The sequence below is a fragment of the Mustela erminea genome, chromosome 16 (genome assembly GCF_009829155.1).
Source record: "Mustela erminea isolate mMusErm1 chromosome 16, mMusErm1.Pri, whole genome shotgun sequence".
Lineage (NCBI taxonomy): Eukaryota > Metazoa > Chordata > Mammalia > Carnivora > Mustelidae > Mustela > Mustela erminea.
The window spans coordinates 48,623,625-48,644,488 of record NC_045629.1 but is presented as its reverse complement, the minus strand read 5'-3'; the positions used below and the strand labels follow the sequence as shown (position 1 = coordinate 48,644,488).

Below are 20,864 nucleotides of genomic sequence, written 5' to 3'. Positions count from 1 at the left end.
AAAACCAAGCATCAGATACTTAACCAACTGCTCCATCCAGGCGCCTTCCATACATTATTTCTATTGATATAGAAAGGATAATAACTGTGGATTCCATGGTCATTAATCAAGTACAGATGCAGAGGTACTGGAACTGTCACTGAAATGGTGAATTGCTTGTTTGGCATTCTAAAGATCAAGGCTAAAGCTAAAGTTGACTTTGGCTGAATGCTGAAGTATTTGAATCCTGTTTTATGTTTTGGGAAGACTTAGTTGTAGGGAGGCTATGTGATTTAATGAGACTATACAGATTATAAGTGGTGGAAATTGTATTTTGACCAGGTAACCTAAACTTCTCTTCTGCCTTATATATTGTGACTGACCTTAACAAACAGTTGGTCTTAGCGTCATCGTCCCTTGCACACACACAGATTTCCCCATGTCCCTCTCCTTCCCTCCTTCCTTCAAGAAAAGCTAGGATAGAAAAGAGTTACAGAAGAGAGCATCATTTCCTTTTCAGTGAAATTACTATTTTAAAGACTGTTTAGCATTATAATTTGATAGAAAATAAAGTGTTGAGTCTTTGAGGACTTTTTTTTTTTTTATGAGTAACTGCAATGAACTACTTTCCCTCAGGGAAAGTAAACTTGGCTAAATTACCCCATGTTGATAAATAAGTTGTCTTTAATTTAATCATGCTTGGACACATTTATGATTATGTTGGTAACTGGAGAATCGGTCTATCAAAAATAAAATGGAATTTAAGATGTAAAATTTAAGTTTAAAAAGATACTAAGGGAGCAACAGGTCCCAAAAGTGGAGGAACTTCCTGACTCTTAAAATTTTATCATTTTACACATTATTTGGAAATTTAATAAAAATATAAGTTATAGTTACTATTTAAATTTTATTGCCAATAACAAGAGGAACCCTGAAAACTCCCTTAAATTTCCAGCCAAAAGGAAATATTTGCTATTTTAAAAAGCTCTTATACATAGATAAGACTTGTGTGTCTTTCAAAGAGAACCAAAACACCAGACATTTTTTATCTTAAGTTTTATTAAGATAATTGTAGATTCCTGTGTAGTTGTTAGAAATAATAAAGAGAAATCCTGATCCCAGGGGTGCCTGGGTGGCTCAGTGGGTTAAGCCTCTGCCTTCGGTTCAGGTTGTGATCTTAGGGTCCTGGGATCGAGCCCCGCATCGGACTCTCTTCTCAGTGGGGAGGCAGCTTCCCCTTCTCTCTCTTCCTGCCTCTCTGTCTACTTGTGACCTCTGTCAAATAAATAAGTAAAATCTAAAAAAAAAGAAGGAGAAGAAATCCCATTCCTTCAGTTTGTCCCAGTGGTACCATTCTTCAGTGCTATAAAACAACATCACAAAACAAAACAGCAGCAAAAAACATCACAAGCAGGATATTGGCATTGATATAATCTACCAATCTTGTTTAAATTTCCCCAGTTTTACTTGTGTGTGCATGTATATTTAGTTATATGCCATTTTATCACCTTACATAAGTGTATTCACCACCATGGGGTGGTGAATATACCATGGTGGTATATACCATGGTGGTGAACCTATTGTTCTTTTATAAATCCTCTGTCGCCTTCCCAACCACATCCCTAATCCCTGGCCACCTCTAATCTGTTTCCATTTCTAAAATTTTGTCATCTCAAAAATGGTCTATAAATGGAATCATAGAGTATATAACTTTTAAATTGACTTTTTTCACTCAGCATAATTCCTTAGAGATTTATCAGAGTGAAGTGTACTGGTAGTTTCATTTTGTTGTTGAGTAGTATTCCATATATATGCACCATAGTTTAAACATTCACCTAGTGAAAAAGACATCTAGACTGTTTCTGATTTTTGGCTGTTACAAAAAAAGCTGCTACAAGCATTTGTGTACATGTTTGTACGTAAGTTTTCATTACTCTGGGATAAATGTCCAAGTGTGCCCAGAATTTAAGTAAGAAATTATTGAAGTGCCAAAATACTAATACGGAGAATAGGTCTCAGGGCTAGTCATGAGTCTACTGTTTTCAGTTTTTTTAATCTGAAGTGAAAAAACAAATTTTCTAATTGGGAAAATCGAGTTCACGTACATTTTGGAGGAGATTGGCACCAAAGAACACTTTTACTATGCATTTTAGAAACATTAATGTAAGAATTTATGCATAAATACAAGATAGTCACAAAATTTATGAATTATCAGAGTTTGCCATTAACTGATGTAATGGTGTAGCTGATTCAGTCATCATCCCTTTTTTAAATAGGTGATATTTTAATTTTCTGATTTTAAAAGTAGCAGGTAATTATAAAAATCAGAAATATGTAAGTATATAAAGAAGAGAACTAGAACTCTAGTACCAGCAAAACTACTGTTAAGATTTTTGGTATATTTCCTTCTGGTGTTTTCTGTGTGCATACAATACTAATTTAATATAATTTTTATAAAATTGGAATTATGCTAACTATACAGTTTGACATCTTAGATAAAATTGAAAGTTAAAAGTTAAATATTGAACTTTAAAAATGTTTTTAGCCATTTATATGTATTCATTTGTGAATTGTTCATTTTTCCCCCATTTTTATGTTGATGAGATAGTGTTAGGGTTTATGACTTAATTTGCTCATGTATATATAAATAGAAAACTTTTTCAGTTGGATAATTGTTTTACTTAGTATCTCTTCTTTTATGTCCCATTTTAAATCATTTTTCTTATTCTTTGAAGATATGCTGTGATAGCATTTGGATGTGCTAGCTGTCCAAAATTAACTTGTGGGCGAGAAGGCTGTGGAACAGAGTTTTGCTACCACTGTAAACAAATCTGGCACCCCAATCAGACCTGTGATGCTGCTCGGCAAGAGAGAGCCCAGAGTTTACGTCTGAGAACTATACGTTCTTCATCCATTAGTTATAGTCAGGAGTCTGGAGCAGCAGGTATTTATGTCTAAGTTTTTCTAATAAAATATTTGACACAAACAGCACTATAGTCATCTTAATAAAAAATGCAGTATTCAAATAGTTCCTGTTATTACCTTTCCTCCCTTCAGTTTTCAGAAATGTTCTTTGTGTTGTTAGTATTTCTGTTCCAGAAGCACTCATTCCTTACTGTGGGAAAAATGGTATTGAGGTTGGGAAGATTTTATTGTAAAAAGAGAAAAAAGGAAGTGCTGTGGTGATGTATATAACTGATAACTGAGGATGGTCTGAAACTGTGGTTCATAAAAGTATGTTATGCAAAGCTTAGCAAAGATGTTTAAAAATCATCTTTTATTTACAGATGTGTCATCTAATTCCAGGATGAAGGATTCAAAATCATACTTTATGGGACATTAAGAATTTTGTGTCTTTGGCTAGGAATTTTAAAATTACCTGGGGATCTATTTGAATAATGTATCCATCTCCTAAATCTCAAAAATTAAGAAAAATTATGATCTTAATGTTCTTCAGATAAAAATTGAAAAAATTAATATTTCCCATTTATAGAATGTCATTGTTTATTGAATTTTCAGTCATTTTTAGAAAAATATTTTTCTCACTGATTATAAAATGGAAAAACTTGGAAAATACAGAAATTTGTCAAAATAATTTACATTCTTACTAGCACTGTGTTGAGATAGTCGTGTACTTTATGCTGTTAAAGTCAAATTTAAAATTAAACTTTAAATTCAACATTTAATACTTTATACAGTGTACACAGATTTTCATGATTATTTGCTCATTGGCTTGTTTCTCTTTGCTTTCCTGAAGATTTGGGGTGGAATTCAAAGGTATTAATAATAATTTACAGGTATGGGCCCAGAAGTAACTCAAAGGAGACCTGATAAACCTAAACTGTATCCTCTAGGGTCAGCTGTAGACATGGAGTGATCCACTTGGAAATGATATCTCTCTTCTCTGTGTGTGGACATGGGTATTTATTGATTGGTTACAGGATGTACATATTGAGTTAAGAGCCTGGACTCTGGAATCAGTCTGTCTAGATTTGAATCCTAGCTTTTCCACTAATTCTGTGTGACCCAATCAAGTTTTCTCATCTGTAAAATGAAGACACTAATAATACTTATGTCTGTAAGGTTTAAACATTTCCTGACACAAAGTAGGTGCTCTAGCTGTTTGAGGTAGAGAAACTAGAGAAACCAGTCATCTGTTAGAGATTTGCATTTGTTATTAATTTTAAAATAAACATCATGATTTAGTCATGCAAATGAATGTTGATCTTTCTCACTGTATTCACTGTGAAAGATTTTATGGTTATTTCAGCAGTGCTACCCTGGAATGCCTTATTGTTCATAACCTTTAGATCCCAGTACAGCCACTTAAATTACCTTCTTAATTTCAGTTTGATTTCTGGAAGTAACGAGAAGTTCTTTTGGAACTAAGTCTAACAACTAGAATAACCAAGTTGAATCACTGGTTTGGGGTGGATCCAAACTAAGATGTGACTGTATGATCATGAGAGTGATTTTTTTTTATATTAAGTAGTTTTGAAAATAATTTGAAAGAAAAACTTCCCAAGTGATTTGAGCCAAATAGTAGCATTGTTGGAACAAATATAACCTCCCAAGGTGATTATTTTAAAAACTTCTTTTGGAGTTTTTCCATGTTCAGAAGCCCTTATAATTCTGAAAATTTCAAGTACATGCATTTTTACCTCCAGTGCTCTTAAAAAATCAAAGCTCTCAGGATAAATGTTCATGTGATAGTTTCTTTTGACGAATCTATAAAAAACTTGAACTTAGCTACTCATTGACTTGTGGGGGAGAAAAAAGAGGAAAGGGCACTGCCATCTAAAATGGTTTTATTAATTCCATTATTCCAGATATCTTGATTTTTTTTTGTCTCCTGTTACCATGATACATTGAAAAATTGGCTGCACTTTTAATAATTACTTGACATAATGATAATTAATTGGCTCTTTCTGATCAGTCAGCTGAAGATAAATACGTATGCTTAATCATCTGGTACATTAAGTAATTTGTATTATGATAAAATTATCTTTAAACTGTAACAGTATTATATCTACATAAGACACTTTATTATAGCTACGAGGGAGTTTATGCACTTGGAGTTAGCATTTTACATGAATTATATATTTTTCATTTTTTTACTATATTTCTCCCTTTATTAAAAATATTTTTAATTGGCTTTCGAACCTCATCTGTGTCTCCTACTGCTACCACCCCAAGAGATAACCACTTTTAACACTTTGTTGTAAGTCCTTATAGGTAATCTGGTGGAGGTAGGAAAGTTCTTTGAACAAATTTTGAAAACTGTATATTGTTTTTTAACCTGTTGTGTTTATTTCCCTCTAACATGACAATAACCCACATTTTAACAGTAAATAGAAATGTAATGATTAAAAATGTACCTTAAATAGAAATGGGAAGCTTTTTTTTTTTTTCTCAATATAAAGCTGCTATGGCTTAATTGATGTTCAGGGAAGGGGGCATCAATTGACCAGCCAATCAGTAAAACAACTCTATTTAGGAGTTTTGCATTTGAGAATATTTTGAGAGAGATATATAATGTGCACAGTAAATTTCTAATTAAAGAGACAAAGACAAAACAGCCTTTTGTATGGATATATAATTACACAGTAGAAACATGCAGATACAGATCTGTAAAGAGACATCAAAAATACATTGCTATGGCATTTGTTTCTAACATATAATCTTAGCATATTGAAAGGCTGTTTTGTGTTTTAGAACCATAAAAATGGGGATGTCACCTTTCATTTTGTTCTGAAGATTGCATTTATTACAGCGAAAGTCAAATCTTCTTACTCCCACCACTAATTAAGATAGTTACTAGTTGAGGAAACTCTGGAATGAGGAAGTTTATCAATTAATATACCACTTAAGCAGATAGTTTTAGCATTTCTTTAATTTGATGTACAAGCATTATATCTGCTGTAAAAGCCAGCTTTTTTAAATTCATGCTCCAATGTTAAAAAAATTTTAATGCAGACTTTTATGTTCTTTGGATCATTTAAATCGTGACCTGAATATTTTTAATTTTTATATTCTAGTATTTATCATTTGTCTTGGTCTGGCTGCATAGAGTTATCAGTTTGCTCAAAATTGTTTGAAATTGTTAAAATACTAATTATGAGCATTGACCAGTTCTTAAGTTAAAAAACAGCTTTGGCCCTAAAAGAAGCACTAAAGAAACCCGAATTCACTGATAAAGCACAGGTAAATTTGACCATAAAACTTTTAGAAAGGAAAATATAATATAGTTTAATGCTTATCATGTAAGAAAATAGAACAAGTACTTGAATTCAGCAGCTAGTACTACACATACCTTTTCTTAACTGTGTGTAATTGGAAAATATAGCTGGCTACTAATAATAGTAAAATAATTTACTGGTTGCTATTAAGTAGATGCCAAGGTTCAAAGTAGTTGTATAATATAACTCTTACTTTGTGTCAGTGATTCCAAAAGTTACTGATTTTAACTTTAACCATTTGATTTTAACTTGGCACCTTTGTGCCTTATAACCATAGTATTTGACAGGGATATAGCAACAGCGTTTGAATAAATGACTTTTAAAAAAACAAAGATAACTTCTGTAGTACAAAGAATATCTACACTTTAATAAAGCAGAGATGGTTAGAAAAATTCTAGAATATGAAGTGCCACTCAGAGAAGACAGCAGTGGGGTAGGAACAAATACAAACTTTATGTAGTTTGCAGTTTGCTTAGGGCTGTCCTTGGTTCTCCTTTTTCTTTTTATTATTTTGTTGCTCTTTGTTCTCATTGTTCTATTGTGTTTGAAAATGTTTACAGTTTGAAAATTTAATGTAAAACATGTTCCTTTTCTCAGAAAGGAAGAAAAATACTTTTTAAAAAAGTTAAATAGATATTCTCTGTAGCATTTCTTTTGAAAAAATAGTTTATGTACTAAAAAAAGCTGGCTAAAGCTATCAGTTAACAAACTATATATGTTAAGATTTTTTGGCATTGCTATAATTATCTATTAGAAATTGTTATTTTTGGACCAGTTTTATGTAATAAACAGGTCTCTCTGTTTTCCTAATAGCTGATGATATAAAGCCATGTCCACGATGTGCTGCTTATATAATAAAGATGAATGATGGGAGCTGTAATCACATGACATGTGCTGTCTGTGGTTGTGAGTTTTGTTGGTTATGTATGAAAGAAATCTCAGATTTACATTATCTAAGGTAAGTTTATAGACAGAGCCATTTAATTTATGTCCTACCATCCTAAATGTGCCCTATCTTGTCTGATATTGGAAGCTAAGCAGGGTTGGCCTGGTTAGTAGTTGGAGAGGGAGGGAGAAAGAGCTATTTATATCTAAATATTTTATATTGTAAGATAATTGGGAGACCGTATTATCTTAGGAATTTTTAAACTTGATGCTTATACTAAGAGGAATGTGTTTTATTCTAGTTGCATACATCAGGTAATGTGAGACATAAATTCATGATGTATCTTTGAGTGGAAAAAACATTTTTTAAACAAAAATAAAATTTTTATTTTATTTAAAAATATTTAAAAGGAGTCAAATAATTGTGCTAGCCACTTGGGATTAATTAGTCAAAATAAGCATTAGATGTCTTCTTTTTTTGTTTGTTTTGTTAAACTAGAAGCTAGTATTTTATATCCCCGTGTAATTGCGCTAGGTTTTAACTATTTCCATTTAATTTTCTTAAATATAAATTCCCTCATTTAGTCCACAAAGTGAGTTTGATATAATCAGATAATTGTATGCCTAAAAATAAGGCTTTTTTTTTTTTTTGCATTAATGTTTTGCATTAATTTACTCTTCAGAAACTAACCTAACATTTTCAAGATAATGACTAGGGATAAATACTTAACCTGAATTCTGGTTGTCAGTTTTCCTTTGAAAATAACTGATGGTCATTCTTACATTGATTTTTTTTTTTGCTTTTTAGTGAACTCAGAATTTAAAAAACCTCATTTCTGAGTATGAGAATTCTTTTAAAGACATTGTTTTAATGTATTATAAGTCATTTGCTGATACTATGTTTTATAGCAGTTATAGTTACAATTTTTTCCCTTAGTCCATCAGGATGTACTTTTTGGGGGAAGAAACCTTGGAGCCGGAAGAAGAAGATATTGTGGCAGCTTGGAACACTTGTTGGTGCTCCTGTAGGAATTGCTTTAATAGCTGGCATTGCTATCCCTGCAATGATTATTGGCATTCCTGTGTATGTGGGCCGTAAGGTAAAATGCTTAATTCTGTATTAGTTCATTATCTTATTCTAAACCTTCAGGTTTAAGACTGATGATCTTAGGGGTTTGTTTTGTTTTGTTTTGTTTGTCTTGAAAGATCATTTTTCGTATCTCAGTATAAAACTATTTTATTTTTTCACAAGATAATAAATTTTCAGTGTTTGACAAACTTGTATGTACCCATAAAAAGTAGAGTTGCTTTTTTGTTTTTTGACAGACAGATTACAAGTAGGCAGAGAGGCAGGCAGAGAGAGAGAAGAAAGCAGGCTCCTCGTGGAGCAGAGAGCTGGTTATGGGACTCGCTCCCAGGACTCTGGGATCATGACCTGAGCTGAAGGCAGAGGCTTTAATCCACTGAGCCACCCAGGTGCCCCAAAAGTAGAGTTGCTTTAAAATTACCTGAATCTGGGGTGCCTGGGTGGCTTAGCGGCTTAAGCCTCTGCCTGTGGCTCAGGTCATAATCTTGGGGTCCTGGAATCAAGCCCACATCGGGCTCTCTGTTCAGCGGGGAGCCTGCTTATCCCTCTATCTCTCTGCTGCTGCTCTGCCTACTTGTGATCTCTCTCTGTCAAATCAATAAATAAAATTTAAAAAATAAAATAAAATTACTTGAATCTAAAAACTTCCGTACATTTCCTAACTTTAAAGTATTGAAGGACACCTGCTATTTTTCTCATGGATATATCCTTTTAAAGTTAAGTCTATAACAATTTAATAGCTAAATAACACATGCCCTAAAGGCAAAGAATAATTAGCCAGTTCCTGAATTATTTTGAACTTCAGTTCAAAGGTTTTATTTTCTTAGATTACTGCTATTTGTAAATATGCTGTTCTGTAGATTATAACTGTCTTGTGTAAGTCCAGACACCAGTAATTACCACTGGCCTATGAGTGATGAATTATACTTCATTAGCCAGTCAATAATTCTTTTTTGAAAGGTTAAAGGGATAATTTATGAAGTGGCTAAGAAGTCTGCTGCTGTCTACATTAATGGAATCTCAGAATTGAGAAGGTACTTTAGAAATTATCTAAGGGGTGGCTGGGTGGCTCAGTTGGTTGGGCATCCAACTCTTAGTTTTGGTTCAGGTCATGATCTCATGAGTCCTCAGAGCCAGCAGCAGACTCCAAACTCAGTGGGGAATCTGCTCGATTCCCTCCCTCTGCCTCTCCCCCAACTCACACCATGCATTCTCTCACTCTCTCTAAAATAAATCTTCAAAAAAAAGAAAGAAACTGTCTAATCGTAACCTTGCACTCAAGCAGAATAAAGTATAGGAATTAGAAGAAATAACATGTGGTGAACCCTTACTGTGGGGTAGTTGTTTTAATTTGACTCATTTTAACCTTAAAGAAATTTATGTATTTGAATATTGAGGTTTGGGAAAGTTTATGTAGTTTTAAGTTATACAGAAAGAAACAGAGCTAGGATTTAAACCTAGATACACACATTCTTTATGTAAGATCCCTGATCGGTTTCTCTAGCCATTTGGGCACTTCAGTGTTGGGGACATCACCAACTCCTGCAGTGGCCCATTCTGTTGCCAGCTGTCTGTAGTTGTTAGGTTGAGTCAGAATCTGCTTTCCTTTTAATTGTTTCGTTAAATTCTGGTTATGACTTTTGGAACTAAACTCAAGAGGAGGCTGATCCTCTTCCATATTCAATATATGTTGAATATTTTTAAAATATTCAACATATATTACTTTATAATCAGAAAAATCACAATATATACTATTTTTGAAAAATTACCAAAGATAAATAAACATGGATACTTATGAGCCTATTTTTTATTTCAGGAGGTTTTAATTAATTAAATTTGTTTAACGTCCCCAACATAGTAGCTGATTATTTAAACTTTTATGTAGTTATCCAAAGCAAGGCTTTGCTAAAAACAAAACTGTTTATTCAGATACCTAGAAGTAGAAGAGAAGAAGAGACTGTTGTACTGCACACACCTACAAATAATTTATAGTGGAGAGATTATTTACCTCATTGTTCATGTCTTGGGAGCAGTTAAAAGGTTAAAAGTCTCCTTTTTTCAGACATATACCCAGAGGGTTGGCAGTTGATAAATTAGTTTTCCATTGAAACAATGTTCTCTATGGTGTTTAGGGTTATAGACCAGCCCAGGAAAACCTGTTAAGCTGATAAAGTACCTAAAAGCTTAGTCTTTATTTATAGTAACAAATAGAAATGTTGCACAAAACAGTAGAGCAGAAAGAAATTAAGCTGAACCAGGAATAGAATGTTGTGATCACTGTAATTAAAGATTGGTGCTTAAGGATGCAAAATTTTCTGAAGATTCCTGTCTAGTCTGTCAGTTTTTTAGCTCTGGCTTTTCTCTGCTTCATTCCTGAGTTTTTCAGGAATGGTAATGAGGAGAGGAACAAGAATTAGCTGCAGTGCTGAAAGATAATGAAAGATGCCTTGGGGGAGGCCCTGCCATCTCTGCCTGCGTAGACTATTTAGGGAGGTAGAGAGGCTCATTCCCTAGGGACGTATAGTCAATGCTGGCAGGACACTGACTAGGAAAGATGAATGCATCTTGTCCCATGCATGCTTCACCTACCTCTCCACCCCACTTTTGTCACTGTTTCGTATATGCCACAAGACTCATTGTACTTGATAGCCTTCAAGATAACCACATAATAATAATAATAATTTTATTAAACCTCACCTGTAACACTGTTCATAAGTCAAGTATTTATTTTAGAGACTACCCTTACAGTTTTGAGGGCTGTTTTGAATATGTCTTGAAACAGAAGGGAAATGTACTTTATGAGCTTTAGCCATGAGACCAAAGATACTGGGCTGTTTCTTGAAGTTGATCTGTTTCACAAGCCACTTTCAATGTGGTATTAAATTCTGTTTATTAACACCTCTACTATACAAAGTTGCTAAGTAGATCTAGTTCCTATCCTCTGGCCGCATTCTTCTCTTTTATTCCCTCTTAGTACCTTTGACTTTGAGCTATAAATGAGACCCCAGGATTCTGAGTCATTTGATGATAATTTTCTTTATAAAAAGGGATCCAAGAAAAAATTAACTTATTTATGATGTTTGCTTATTAGTACCGCTTGTTAAGGTCTATTTAAAAAAAAAAAAAGTGTGGCAGTCTCCCCTAGAAGCCAACTTTTACCATTTTGGGATGTTTACCTATTTACTTATTTATTTTAATGATTTTATTTAGCTGAGAGAGACAGAAAGTACAGACGGGGAGGAGAAGGGAGCACAGAGGGGAAAAGAGGGAGGAGCAGGTTCCCCACTGAGCAAGGAGCCCAGTGCAGGACTCAAACCCAGGACCCTGAGACCATGACCTGAGCCAAAGGGAGAGGCTTAACCGACTGAGCCACCCAGGTACCATAAGGGATGCTTATTTAGAAAGAAACCTGTGGAATGCTAAATTTCTTAGAAGTAATCCTATTAGTCAAACATCCAGTCCATAACTATGTTAAAAATAATATTCTTTTTTTTTTTTTTTAAGATTTTATTTGTCAGAGAGAGAGAGAGGGAGAACACAAGCAGGCAGAGTGACAGGCAGAGGCAGAGAGAGAAGCAGGCTCCCCACTGAGCAAGGAGCCTGATGTGGGACTCGAGCCCAGGACCCTGGGATCATGACCTGAGCCAAACGCACCGGCTTAACCAACTGAGCTACCCAGGCATCCCTAAAAATAATATTCTTAATTCCTTCTTTGCTCAAAACATGATTTTATTATTCCTGAATAAAATTATACATCTACTCAAAACTGTTTTTTAAAAGCAAACACAAAGTAAAATCTATTAAATCACTGTCTTATTTAAGCAGATTATTAATAAGGACTAAATTATGGGTAAAAATATGGTTTAAGAACAATAAAACAATCATCTTGAATTAGGACACTCGAATGAAATAAAAAATCACTTTACTAGCAACTGTAGGTCTGTTTCATTTAAATTAAATATGTAATGTGTTTTTTCTTTAAACCCCCACCCCATTTTTATTTTTAATTCAAGATTCACAATCGATATGAAGGCAAAGATGTTTCAAAGCACAAACGGAATTTGGCTATAACAGGTGGTGTGACATTGTCCGTAATAGTATCTCCAGTTGTAGCTGCAGTAACTGTAGGTAAGAAAATGCTTAAAATTACTGATCACCTCAGATTTTGTAGAATCTAAGTTTTGTGGAAGGATTTAAGACAGATCATTATATTGTGGACGATAAGAGAGTTACTTTTTTATTTATTTAAGGACAGTTTAAGCGGAGCCTACAGAAAGCCTCTCATTGAGTAACTATATTGGTTAAAAGCACTATAGACTGAAGAGCCTAGGATTAGGATAATTGGTAAATTCTTACTGACTGATACCCACCCTCACCTCATATGGTTTAGAGCCTTGGGACTTAAAAACAAAAAGGTTTTCATCTTTTTTTTCTCATGTGTGTCACCGGAAAGTTAAGAAGTTTTGAATTTGTTTGTGTCCCTTAACCGGTAAATCTTCTTTGGGCAAGGGTTGGAGAACAGTAGCACTTTTCTCCTATACAGTTGCTTTTGAAAAGGCTTTCTAAGAACTCATGTTTCTGTGATTTATTTTTTAACTTACAATGACTAATTTAATTCCTCTTTAGGTATTGGTGTTCCTATTATGTTAGCCTATGTCTATGGCGTTGTTCCAATCTCTCTCTGTCGAAGTGGAGGTTGTGGAGTCTCAGCAGGCAATGGAAAAGGAGTTAGGATTGAATTTGATGACGAAAACGATATAAATGTTGGTGGAACTAACACAGCTGTAGGTAAGTTTTTTAAGCAAAGGAAGAAGATACATTTATTAATAGTTTAAGTTGGAGAAATAAATAACATGCAGATTAGAATTTCCATTGCCCACCTTTTGCTAGGCCTAATAGCATTCATCCCGATGTACATCAGTGAAATGAACTGCCCGGGAAAGGTGAATGGATGAAAGGGGGTGAAAGAGTTCTGGATAATCCACACTAGAAATGTGATGTTTTAGAAACATCCAGACTTTCATCCTAAGTTTTGCCTTAAACGATACAAATTGGTAAGAACAAGATACGAAGAGAAAGGTAGTTCATAAAAGAAGAAATACAGATGGCCAGTGATTAGAGAGTATCTTTAACCCAGGGTTATTCAGAGAAATATGAATTAGAACAATACCTGTAGGATGAAAAGGCCCTCATAAAAATTTATTATAGAAATTTGTCTTTAGGAAGTAATCAGGCAGATGTGCAAAGATAATGACCACTTTCTTACCTCCCATTCTCTCTTGAACCCACTCTAATCAGTTTTGGTCCCTGCCACTCTAAGGTTTTATCTCTGCCACACCACCAAAGCAGAGCCATGAGTGACCTCCATCTTACCAGATATAATGGTCAACTCTTGATTTTCATTTTAATATAACAATTCAATGAAAAGAAAAAAATAATAATACAACAATTTGCCTGACATAGTAGACCATGCCCTCCTGCTTGAAACATTTGCTTGTCTTTCACCTGAGAAACCATTTCTCATCTCATTGTATTTCCTAGCCATTCGTTCTCAGTCTTCATCTATACTCATTCCCTGGGTCATCTCTTAATATGGGTCGTATTAAATAATATGTAGACTGACCACTCATAAATTTGTATCTAGGCTAGAACTTTCCCCTCTGCACTTCAGATTTGTACATCTAACTCTCCTCGTTAATCTACACTTAAATGTCTGACAAGAATTTCAAGTTGTCTGTAACCAAACTCTTCACTCTAAAACCTGTTCTCTCCAGTCATCATCCTTACCTCATCAGATAGCCTCTCCATTCTAACTGTTGGTTGGACCAAAAACCTTCACTTACAGTGATTCCTCCTTTTCTGTTCTTAGCTTCCATCTGATCTGACAGCTAATTCTGGTGCTTCCTTTAGTGTTTAGCCATAATCCAACCATTTCTCACCCTCTCCACTGTTCCGTTAGTTCAAGCTACTGTCCTTTTTCTTGCCCTATTGTAATAGGCTCTTTAGATGATCCATCAACTTCTCATCTACTGCTTACTATTCCACAGGATATGTAGTGATACTTCTTCTTTTTTTTTTTTTAAATAAATAAAGATTTTATTTATTTATTTGACAGAGAGAGATCACAAGTAGGCAGAGAGGTAGCCAGAGAGAGGAGGAAGCAGGCTCCCCGTGGAGCAGAGAGCCCGATGTGGGGCTCTATCCCAGAACCCTGGAATCATGACCTGAGCCAAAGGCAGAGGCTTTAACCCACTGAGCCACCCAGGCGCCCCTGTAGTGATACTTCTGAAACATAAATCAGATCAGTTCTTATGCGCAGAACACTCCTTGTGCTTCCAGCTGTACTGAAGGAAAACCCACAATCCTTATCTTAGCCCATACTGTCCCACATGATCTGTCCTGGGCTGCATCTCTCTCATCTCTTTTTACTCTCCTATTTAATACCACCCCTCTGTGATGTTTTGAGGACGCCAAGTACCCTTTCACTTCTAGGCTTTTAAACTTGCAGTTCCCTCTGCCTGGAATAGTCTTCCTTCTGATAATTTTATGGAATACGGTGGTATCAGATCTTGTAATAGCTTGCAATAGTAGACAATCGGATCTGAGGAACATACCTAGAAATCAACTTTTGGCCCATTTTATTGACCTGAAGAATAATAAGCTCTTTAAATGAAACCCTTATTAAAAACTCACATATTTTCCTCCAGAGTCAGCTAAATCTTCCAGCTCTCATATTTTTTAAAGAATTCCTAAATCTTAAAGTGGTGACCACTTTTTTTTGAGAATTTCAAGCCAATTTATTTTAGATTGAAGGTAAAAAGTTTGATTCCTTAAAAGCACTTATCACAGTCGGTAATAACTTGTTTCTTTGTTTACTTGGTTTCTTAGGGGTGAAGGCTATACCTGTATTCTTTGTTACTGTATTTTTAAAACCTGGAATATAGGGATGCCTGGGTGGCTCAGTGGGTTAAGCATCTGCCATTGGCTCAGGCCATGATCCCGGGGTCCTGGGATTGAGCCCTGCATTGGGCTCCTGCTCAGCAGGGAACCTACTTCTCCCTCTGCCTGAGGCTTTCCTTGCTTGAGCTCTCTCTCTCTGACAAATAAATAAATACAATCTTTAAAAAAAAGAAAAAACCTGGAACATAGTAGGCACTTGATTTCATCATCTTTATTTAGCATATAAAAATCCTAATACCTTTACTCTTAATAAAAGGAGGAAACCACTTCTCTCCTCCTATTTCTTCTTGGTCCTCATTTCTTCTTAATATGAATATAGTTGACACACAATGTTACCTTAATTTCAGTTGTTTAACATATGATTCAGCAAGTTTCTACATTATGATATGTTCACCACAAGTATAGCTACCATCTCACCATACAATGCTATTACAGTAAAAAATGTCGTGACCATTTAATACCGAGAGCCAGTCCCTAATCCAATATTACACTCAGAGATAGTTCCCTTTCCTCTTACCCCATAGTTGTGTGTTCCTGGTTCCAGATGTCTTTTCTGTTCCTGTGCATGTTGTATAATAAAATGTCCTATCTGAAATCATGGAGGAATTCGAGAATTAATCTTTCTTATTTAATTTCTTTGAAATATTTGCATTTAGACACAACTTCAGTAGCAGAAGCAAGACACAACCCTAGCATAGGGGAGGGAAGTGTTGGTGGTCTGACTGGCAGTTTGAGCGCAAGTGGAAGCCACATGGATCGCATAGGAGCCATTCGAGACAACCTGAGCGAGACGGCTAGTACCATGGCCCTAGCCGGAGCCAGTATAACGGGGAGTCTGTCAGGAAGCGCCATGGTGAACTGTTTCAACAGGTAAGAGAAATGTGCTCTGTTTTCTTTTTGCCTTCTGTTAACTACAAATTATTAGATGAGAATTTTGAAGATTATTATAATTGTGTAATCATTATGATTACATACAATCTTATGTTGGGGCTGAAAACAGTAATGTTAGCAATGAAATTTAGTGGTAAACAGTGAAATTTTTACTTGTTTGAATTTTCTGTTGTAGTATTTTATACCCATGGTGCGGTAAAAACCAAGTCTAAGGCATGGCATTCTGCTAATTTCTTCATTGCATTTGTCAGATTTGATGTTATGCATCAGTGCTGGAGCTGCTTTGGTGTACGTGGTAAAGGCAGTGCTGAAGTCTGGAACCTCACCTCTGGAGGTGGCCACAGCTAGATGTTAGAAAAGGGGACACTGGCTGAGGCCTGGGGGGAGCAGATGGAGTCAGGATGTGTGGGAGTACGTGAGCTGAGGCCAGGGTAGTCTAGTCCTCCGGAAACCTTGTATGTGTTAGCACTTACTTCATTCTCACCAAGTCTCGTACCAGCAGCCATATCAATAAATAGAAGAAATCAAAGCATTTTTGTCTTCCTTTGTTTCTTCTCTAATTCTCTATTCTTTATTTCTGTTTATGAGCTTTGTTGTTGTTTTTAACATAGGAGAGTGTGCATGAATTAAAAGATAAGTTGATTATATTTATCTTATTTTTAGGTAGTTCACTTTTATTTATTATTTGTTTTTAGGTATCTTGTTTTGATGCTTTTTTTTTTTTGCTTTTATGCTTTTAAACACAAATTCTCTTATAGTAGTGTTTATTATGTCTTTTTTAAAGAATTGGGTATTAAATTTAGAGGGTCAGTTTTAATATGTAGAGGCTTGGGGTGTTTTGATCCACTCATCTGTCATGTACACTGGTTTTTAATATATTCAGATTTTGTTTCACACTCAGACATGGCTAGCATATTTAATTAAAATCTTTTATGTCCTTTTTGTGTTAATCTTTTACTACCTTATTTGGCAGACAGCTAATTTTTCCTGTTTTATTTGGATGGCTGGCACTGCAGTAGAATTTGAGTTATCAAATACAATGAAATTTTAAAAATGCTGATAGTTTCTAAAATAGTTTCTTGTTACTAGGGGTGTTAACTGAATTATATAACTGCTATATATTATAGTAGTCTGATATGAAATGTAATTTCAGTTTTTATCTGCTCCCTGCTCTTTAAGGTTGGAAGTACAAGCAGATGTACAGAAAGAACGGTACAGTCTAAGTGGAGAATCTGGCACAGTCAGCTTGGGAACAGTTAGTGATAATGCCAGCACCAAAGCAATGGCAGGATCTATTCTGAATTCCTACATCCCATTGGACAAGTAAGGAAAGAACTGTTAAACAGTTCAAGTATTTTTTTATTTTTTTTTGTTGTTGTTTTTTTTTTTTTTTTAAAGATTTTATTTATTTATTTTAGAAGGAGAAAGAGAATCCCAAGCTGACTCTGCGCTTAGCGCAGAGCCCCCTCACAGGACTTGATCCCAAGACCCTGAGATCATGACCTGAGACGAAATCAAGAGTTGGACAATTAACTGACTGAGCCACTGAGGTGCTCCTTAAAATTAATTTTAAAATAACTATTCCTATCATCAAGCAAAATTATAATAAATAATGGTTACCAACTATTAGGTTCTCCAGGAAAAAAAAAATGATGAGATGTCCAGAGTAGGCAAATTCAGAGACAGGAAGTAGATTAGTGGTTACCACGGACTGGGGGCAGGAAAGGGTGGCAACAGACTGCTAGTGGATATAGGGTTTCTTTTGGGAATGATGAAAATGTTCTGCAGTTAGTTGCTAGTGACAGTTGCACAACTCTGAATATACTATTAAAAACCATAGAATTGTGCACTTTAAACAGGTGAATTTTGTGATATATATGTATTTCAATAAAGCTGTTCTGAAAAAAAAAATGGAGAGGGTAACATAGTACCTGGAACAGATAAGCAATCATTGTAGCTACTTCTGTTTTTTTAAATTGAAACATTATTATAAATACTGTTCTTAGAGTGCCTGGGTGGCACAGTCAGTTAAGCATCTGCCTTTGGCTCAGGTCATGATCCCGGGTCCTGAATTAAGCCTTTTAGGCTCCCTGCTCAGTGGGGAGCCTACTTCTTCTCCCTCTGCTGCTCCCCCTGCTTGTGTGGGCGCATGCTCGCTCGTGCGCTCTGTCAAGTAAATAAAATCTTTAAAAAGTCCTCTTATTTCAAGTAATATTTTAATAGAGCATATCCTGCATTCATTTGTTTTGATGGTTTTTATGTAGTCTTTGAATTTTTCACACAGAAGTCCCTCTCCCTTTGCTTTTACATCAATAAAAAAGGAAGTTAGAAATGTATTTATATTTGTTACTCTTATGTTCCAGAGAAGGCAACAGTATGGAGGTGCAAGTAGATATTGAATCAAAGCCATCCAAATTCAGGCACAACAGTGGAAGCAGCAGTGTGGAGGATGGCAGTGCCACCCGAAGTCATGCCGGTGCTTCGTCCAGCGGCTTGCCTGAAGGTAAATCTGGTGCCACCAAGTGGTCCAAAGAAGCAACAGCAGGGAAGAAAGCAAAAGGTGGTAAATTGAGGAAAAAGAGTAACATGAAGATAAACGAGACCAGAGAGGACATGGATGCACAGTTGCTAGAACAACAAAGCACGAACTCAAGTGAATTTGAGGCTCCATCCCTCAGTGACAGTATGCCATCTGTAGCAGATTCCCACTCCAGTCATTTTTCTGAATTTAGTTGTTCTGACCTAGAAAGCATGAAAACTTCTTGTAGTCATGGTTCCAATGATTATCATGCCCGCTTTGCTACTGTTAACATTCTTCCTGAGGTAGAAAACGATCGTCTGGAAAATTCCCCACATCAGTGTAGCATTTCTTTGCTTACCAAAACTGCTTCATGTTCAGAAGTTCCACAGTTGAATCATATTGCTGAAGAACATGGTAACAATGGAGTAAAACCCAGTGTTGATTTATATTTTGGTGATGCGCTAAAAGAAACAAATAACAACCACTCACATCAGACAATGGAATTAAAAGTTGCAATTCAGACTGAAATTTAGGCCTATAAATGCTGCAGATTAATTACCGCTGAACAACCTTGTTTGGAGCTGGTTGAACTACATGTGACTACTTTAAGTTTCAAGTTACCAGCAAATGCCCGGTTACATAATCTAATGCAGATACATTTTCTATGTTGAGCAGAGCATTGTGTTTCATGTGGATCTTAATTACCAAACTATGAAATGAAGGCTTTAAAAGTGCATTATTGTAAGGACAATAGTTCTTAAGAGAAGTATGTTTTGTGTGTTTGCCACAAAACATTGCTTGAAGCACATACTTGTGTATTTAGATAGGACTTTGGCTTAATTTATAATCAATATAAAATACTAATACAGTTAGAAACATTCTTATGAAGAAAACTTGAGACTTAGGGGTAAGTGGTTAGTGACATTTTATTGAAACCACTAAGGGATATTGTTTAAAGAACCTTGCAGGTTACTCTCAGTATATGATACTCTTTGTAACATTTCTGTTCATAACTGGGCATAAATTTCATTTTTTTCTTCATATGCAATGTGGAATTGTAAAGCTTAATGCAGCCCATTTGCTACCATTTGGATACTTAGACACTTTGAGCAAGATTGTGGCAGTTTTTGCACAACTTTGAAATAGAAATACCTGGTACTCTATATCTCTTGTATATTGTTGATGCCATCTTAGAAGCAAAATGTAAAGGTAGGTAATTAAGTGTACTGACAGCACCAAATAAGGTACATAAAACTACAAAATAAAATTCCATTAGTTTGTAAGTATTATTAAAAAAAAAGTCACCTTCCACCAAGGGGAAGTTTGCATCCCATTGATTCTTGGTGCCTTTGGAATAGACTGGATTTTAAGGGCCTAGTTGTTTGAGGATTTTGCTGTCTTGTTTTCCACTAGTCCTCTCTAGCCACCTTGGATTATATAGACAAATACAAGATAGATAAACATAAATATGAATAATAATAACAATGCTGAAAAAGTATTAGCCTACCAAAGACACACTCAGGCTTTAGTGAATACATAACCTCAGTTTTAACACACGCGTATCTTCTCCAATCATGAAATCAAAGCACGGTGCAGAGTTTGTACCAAGTGCTAAGGAGGGATCCACGTATGGCTGGCTTTATTTTCCTTTGCTTTTGTTTATGGAAGGTGTTCAGCTGACATAAACAGAAGTCGACCCAAATAACTGCCTATACTGTTAATTTCCTGTATAATTCACTTAAATAAAACAGGTTAACCTCAAAGATAGCATTTGAAATGTTCCATCTTATGTGTTTCTGTTAAGTATTACCATTATGGTGCTACTGAGCATTTTCTTTTGATAAAAAGAAAAATGCCATGGGCTGCAGTCTTCTTCTACCACTTTTTCTCACCAGGTCCATTAATATGCTTATAACACTAGTGCCAGTTATTTTATTTGATAATGCTTATTATGGAATTTGTATATTTGTTTGCATTCCAGTTTTGTTCAATAGTGAGTGTGTAAACTGCATACATTAAATAAATGTAAATACTAATGTATTGCTGCCTTATGGTTTGTGTGCAGGTATTTTTATAAGAATAAGAATTCTCATTTGTCACATGGTAGTTACTTAACAAATATTGGAAGCCATTGAGATGATTCTGTATACTGGTCTCAGCCCAAAAGAAAGCATTTGCTGAACTTCCTCAGCAAACAGTGTTGACACACAGTGAATCCTTTCTTCATGTTTAATACCTGCCTTTCTTCCAGAAATAAGCTGCTTTATTCATCAACATATTTTACTTTTTAAAGTGAATTGGT

At 35.1% G+C, this 20,864-nt stretch overlaps 1 protein-coding gene across 4 annotated transcripts in view; it reads left to right on the top strand.

Annotated features, from left to right (window-relative positions):
• RNF19A (ring finger protein 19A, RBR E3 ubiquitin protein ligase) overlaps positions 1-20,602 on the top strand; it is a 57,586-nt gene extending 36,984 nt beyond the window's left edge. For all 4 annotated transcript variants that reach the window (XM_032315538.1, XM_032315539.1, XM_032315537.1 and 1 more), the window contains 8 exons: positions 2,715-2,923; positions 7,032-7,176; positions 8,041-8,203; positions 12,204-12,318; positions 12,817-12,978; positions 15,807-16,020; positions 17,221-17,364; positions 18,405-20,602. In XM_032315538.1, the coding sequence (XP_032171429.1) occupies positions 2,715-2,923; positions 7,032-7,176; positions 8,041-8,203; positions 12,204-12,318; positions 12,817-12,978; positions 15,807-16,020; positions 17,221-17,364; positions 18,405-19,095 (1,843 nt within the window). In that variant the 3' untranslated portion in view covers positions 19,096-20,602. The remainder of the gene's footprint in view (positions 1-2,714; positions 2,924-7,031; positions 7,177-8,040; positions 8,204-12,203; positions 12,319-12,816; positions 12,979-15,806; positions 16,021-17,220; positions 17,365-18,404) is intronic.
• The last annotated feature ends 262 nt before the right edge of the window (positions 20,603-20,864 follow it).